Genomic DNA, 3,809 nt, shown 5'->3' with positions numbered 1-3,809 from the left:
CAGACACTTTCCTCATTTTCCTTATCTTTTCACTGCGTTTTTTCTGCTTTGCTTTTGCTTTCCCATGTGCTCTCGCAGACAATGGGTTGAGAGAACACTGTTGTAAGGCTATCTTTTGCTTTTACTTTCTTTGCTTTTGCTTTCTCTACTGCATGGTCCACGAGTCCCCCACCCAATGCTCATAATATTCTCCCACATTAGGCCCATGAGCTTTCTTTAATAGCCTTTATTGCTCCTGCTGCTCACAGTACTTTTTGTTAGGAATGACATCTCTCCACTACCGGAGCCCCAGTCGAGGGCGTGCTCAATGCACACAGCAGTACCATATGAAAACTGCGAGGCATCGTTGGCACCGACGCCATACCATCTGTTCTGGTTCGTGCTTTCGGCATGCCAGTTGTTGCCCTGCAATGGCAAAGCCTAAAAGATTTCGGGTTTTCAAGCCACAAGTTGAGCTTACGGTTGTCTTGTGGATACACCGAAAGGTATAGTCTATCACTCCACTCTAGTGTTTGTTGCTCTGAAAAAAAAACCATGTCGTTTCCATATCCTTGAATGTCGTTAACTTGTCTCAAGTACTTCTTCTTATCTTCCATTGGAAGTGCAAAAAATTGCTTTGCAATTTCTCGGACCTCGTCTAGGAATTCCGGCGACATACCGTGGTTTATTACCTGGAAGCAACCCCATGTGGCAAGAGATGATCTGAGCTTCTCAAGTTCATTGACAGAGATTGAAGAAGCTGCGAGGACAGCAAGATCAATAACTGGAACATCCATCAACTGGGCAGCAGAAGCATCTGGAACTTGGACTCCACCATCTTCAACTTTATGGATATATTTCTCTGGCACCTGTTCCATTTGGATGAGCACTTCCTGGACAGTTTTGGATCCTAATAACTCCATCGTCGCAAGCTTTGGTAATTTTGAGCTATAAATTAAAGATTTGCAAACTGGGCGAGTATATCAATAGCACAATAGAGATCGTCGTCGACTTTGCGCGCGCCTTTGGGGATAAGGTTGGCGATGCCATTGAACTTCAAGATACTGAGCCCAACACATGTGGCGATCTCACTAAGATACGCGTCGACAGTCTTTGCAACTCTGATCATCGCTGCCAAGCAAAACCTCCCTAAAATCACCAGCGTTGAAGACCGCGACGCTTTTCTCATTCTCCATGAACCCAGAGATAATCCTCCTCACGCTCTCCAGATCGAAGAGTCTATCGCCGTCATAGGTGAATGACAAGACCAGGAGGTCGTCGACGGTCACGTGCTCCAGGACCGCCAAGATTGACCTCTCGAGCTCGGTATTGTACGTGTTCGACACCTTGACAAAGATCTCAGATTTGAAAAGGCAGCAGAGAGAGTTAATCTGGAGAACGGCTTCCTCAATCGGTAAGATCTCGACGATCGATTCTAGAAGCTCTAGTTGTTGGAGACTTGAAATTCGGAGTCGTCAGAACCTGTCAATTTCGCGGCGGTTTCGAAGTGGTCTCGGACGATGTTGTTCTTTTTTAGGCTTTTGAAAGTCTTTCGAGTATAGACCTTGCTCTCCGTGAACCTTTGTTTCTCTCTAGCTCCATCACCTTCTCCTACTGTAGGCCACGAAGCCAACGCCTTGACAATATATATCTGATGGATGGCTGAGATCAGTTGGAGGTCAATGCTCAATTGGTTGTGTTGTCTGTCTCTATGATTTGCTTGTGGATTTAGAGGTTATTGGTCAGCGGATTCAAGAGAGATGCACCTGAGTTTCTCATTTTCTTTGTAGATTGAATGGGTGTGTCTCTGAATGTGGGTGTCGGGTTTCTGCAAATTCACGGCGGAGGTAAAAAAATGAAAGAGAATCGACACAACTTTTTGTATCGTTTCCTACAGACGGTGCCAAATATTGATGCACAAAACCGGAGGTCTTGGTACAACGTAAATCCGACCGTGAATCTGCAAGAAATGTAAATGACACAAGATGTATCATGGTTCACCCCAAGGTTTGGGCTACGTCCACACTGATTATTGTATTTCTAAGGATGAGAGGGCCTAATGACACGTCGCTCAACGACTCGAGCGCCTCGAAATTGCCATAGTCAATTCTCCTAGCGACCTCCCCCAGCTCGCCTCCGACGCCATCTTCTGCAACCCCTCTGACATTGCCACCTGGGTCGACTCCCTCCTCTCCGAGTTCAACCATCAACCCCTCATGTCCCTCCCATCTGGGCCTGAGTCAAAAGCGACTGCAGTGACTGGAATCATTGCTGTTTCAAGAATCCAGCGTGGACGATCTTGCTAAGTTTAAATTGGTGATTTGCATATCCACTAACCGCAACCGAGTTCACGACTCAATCCACCTGGTGATTTGTTTGGTGATCCACTAACCACGGCGGATCGTCCTGTTTCGATTCGATGATTTTTGCTCTTCTATGGCACTCTTATCTTGGTTTTTTGCATTTGGGTCTTTTGGATCCAAATTGTTGGGTCCCTGATTAAGATCTTTTTTTTGACCCATCAACTGAGGAATTGGTGTGTGAGGAATTGGGTATATCTCTACTTTCTAGAGTGCGAGGAGTTAAAAAAGGTAATCGATTCTGCAGACGGAGGAGCAGAGCACGAAGAGGAAGAAATAGAAGCACAAAAGCTTATGGACATGGCTCGCGACATCAGTTTTATTCAAGGGGTTCCGTCATCAGATCCCATCAGAGTTTTTTTTCGTTCATTCTGCTCTCCAAGACGACGCCGTAAGGGTAGTGCACTCTTCCCATAACTGCCATTGCAACTACCGCTGGTTCTTGATATGCTCCGGAGGACCCAACTCTTCCCAAATCATGAAGAGGACTCGTTGATGGTAAAACTGGGGATCTTTACTTTTGGAACCCTGAGACCAAGGTCACCTAATATGATAGGCCAACGGGCTCAGTTGCTCCATCAAAGCCTTATTCAGCACAGTCTATAAGCTCTTCAGTTCACATTCATCAATCTTCACAAGGACAACGTCGTCCTGATGAGGGAAATGATAGGTATGGCAGAGGCATCAATGGTGGGTCCAAGTTTGACACAGGATCAAGAAATCAGCAGGTAAGTAAGCTTGCTACTTGGGTGATTTCTTACACAGTTGCAACTCCCTGCAACCTGCTTGGTAAATATTTTCTTATGGGAACTGATACCTGGGGTCGTACTTCTCTCCTCAATCTACCCTGCCCATTACCTCAAGAAGTCGTCCCCGTCACGGAGCGAGAGCGCCACTTCCACCCCTAGCCAGTTTTTCCGCCGACCCTTTCCGCCTCATTCGCCAGCGAAGCACATCAAGGCCGGACTTCCTCCTCCAAATCTTCAGCAGATACTGATGAAGATACCAAGAAAAGCAAAAGATGAGATCACCATCTGTTGCCAATGATGAAAGTAGAGATACAAATAAGCTGTCTTACATTAATACCATTATTATTCCATTTTGGCGTTGTCTGCCATCTGCCAAAAGAGAAAAGAGAAAGAACAGGAGTGGGATAAACAAAAGTAGAAAAGAAAAGAGAAAGCAAAAGTGAGGAATAAACACCCCACCAGAATGATGTAAATTATTTTTCTTATATTTCAGAGACATCTGTATAAACCTTATCAGAGGGTAATAATAAAAATATAAAAAAAAAATCGGAAAAGCCCAAAATAAATGGGCTGGAATACTATGTGGTGAACGAAGGCACGTTAGCCCAAAAGAGCCAAGACCTCTATTATCACTAACCAGGTGATCAAAAGTAGGCCCAGCACTACAAAAAATTATTTGGCACCCTGCTGCTATTACCACCAATCAGGTGATCAAAAGTAC

At 45.2% G+C, this 3,809-nt stretch overlaps 1 protein-coding gene across 1 annotated transcript; it reads right to left on the bottom strand.

Moving 5' to 3' along the window:
- Positions 1-216: 216 nt before the first annotated feature.
- On the bottom strand, positions 217-902 carry LOC126599048 (protein SRG1-like). The gene is made up of 2 exons (XM_050265416.1): positions 534-902; positions 217-405 (listed from the first exon to the last, which is right to left on the bottom strand). Exons 1-2 carry the CDS (start codon positions 900-902, stop codon positions 217-219), a joined length of 558 nt encoding a protein of 185 aa, XP_050121373.1.
- Between the last annotated feature and the right edge of the window lie 2,907 nt (positions 903-3,809).

Source organism: Malus sylvestris, chromosome 14 (assembly GCF_916048215.2).
Source record: "Malus sylvestris chromosome 14, drMalSylv7.2, whole genome shotgun sequence".
Taxonomy (NCBI): Eukaryota; Viridiplantae; Streptophyta; class Magnoliopsida; order Rosales; family Rosaceae; genus Malus; species Malus sylvestris.
Note: the sequence above shows the minus strand (reverse complement) of the source record. Positions and strands in the feature narration are given on the sequence as shown.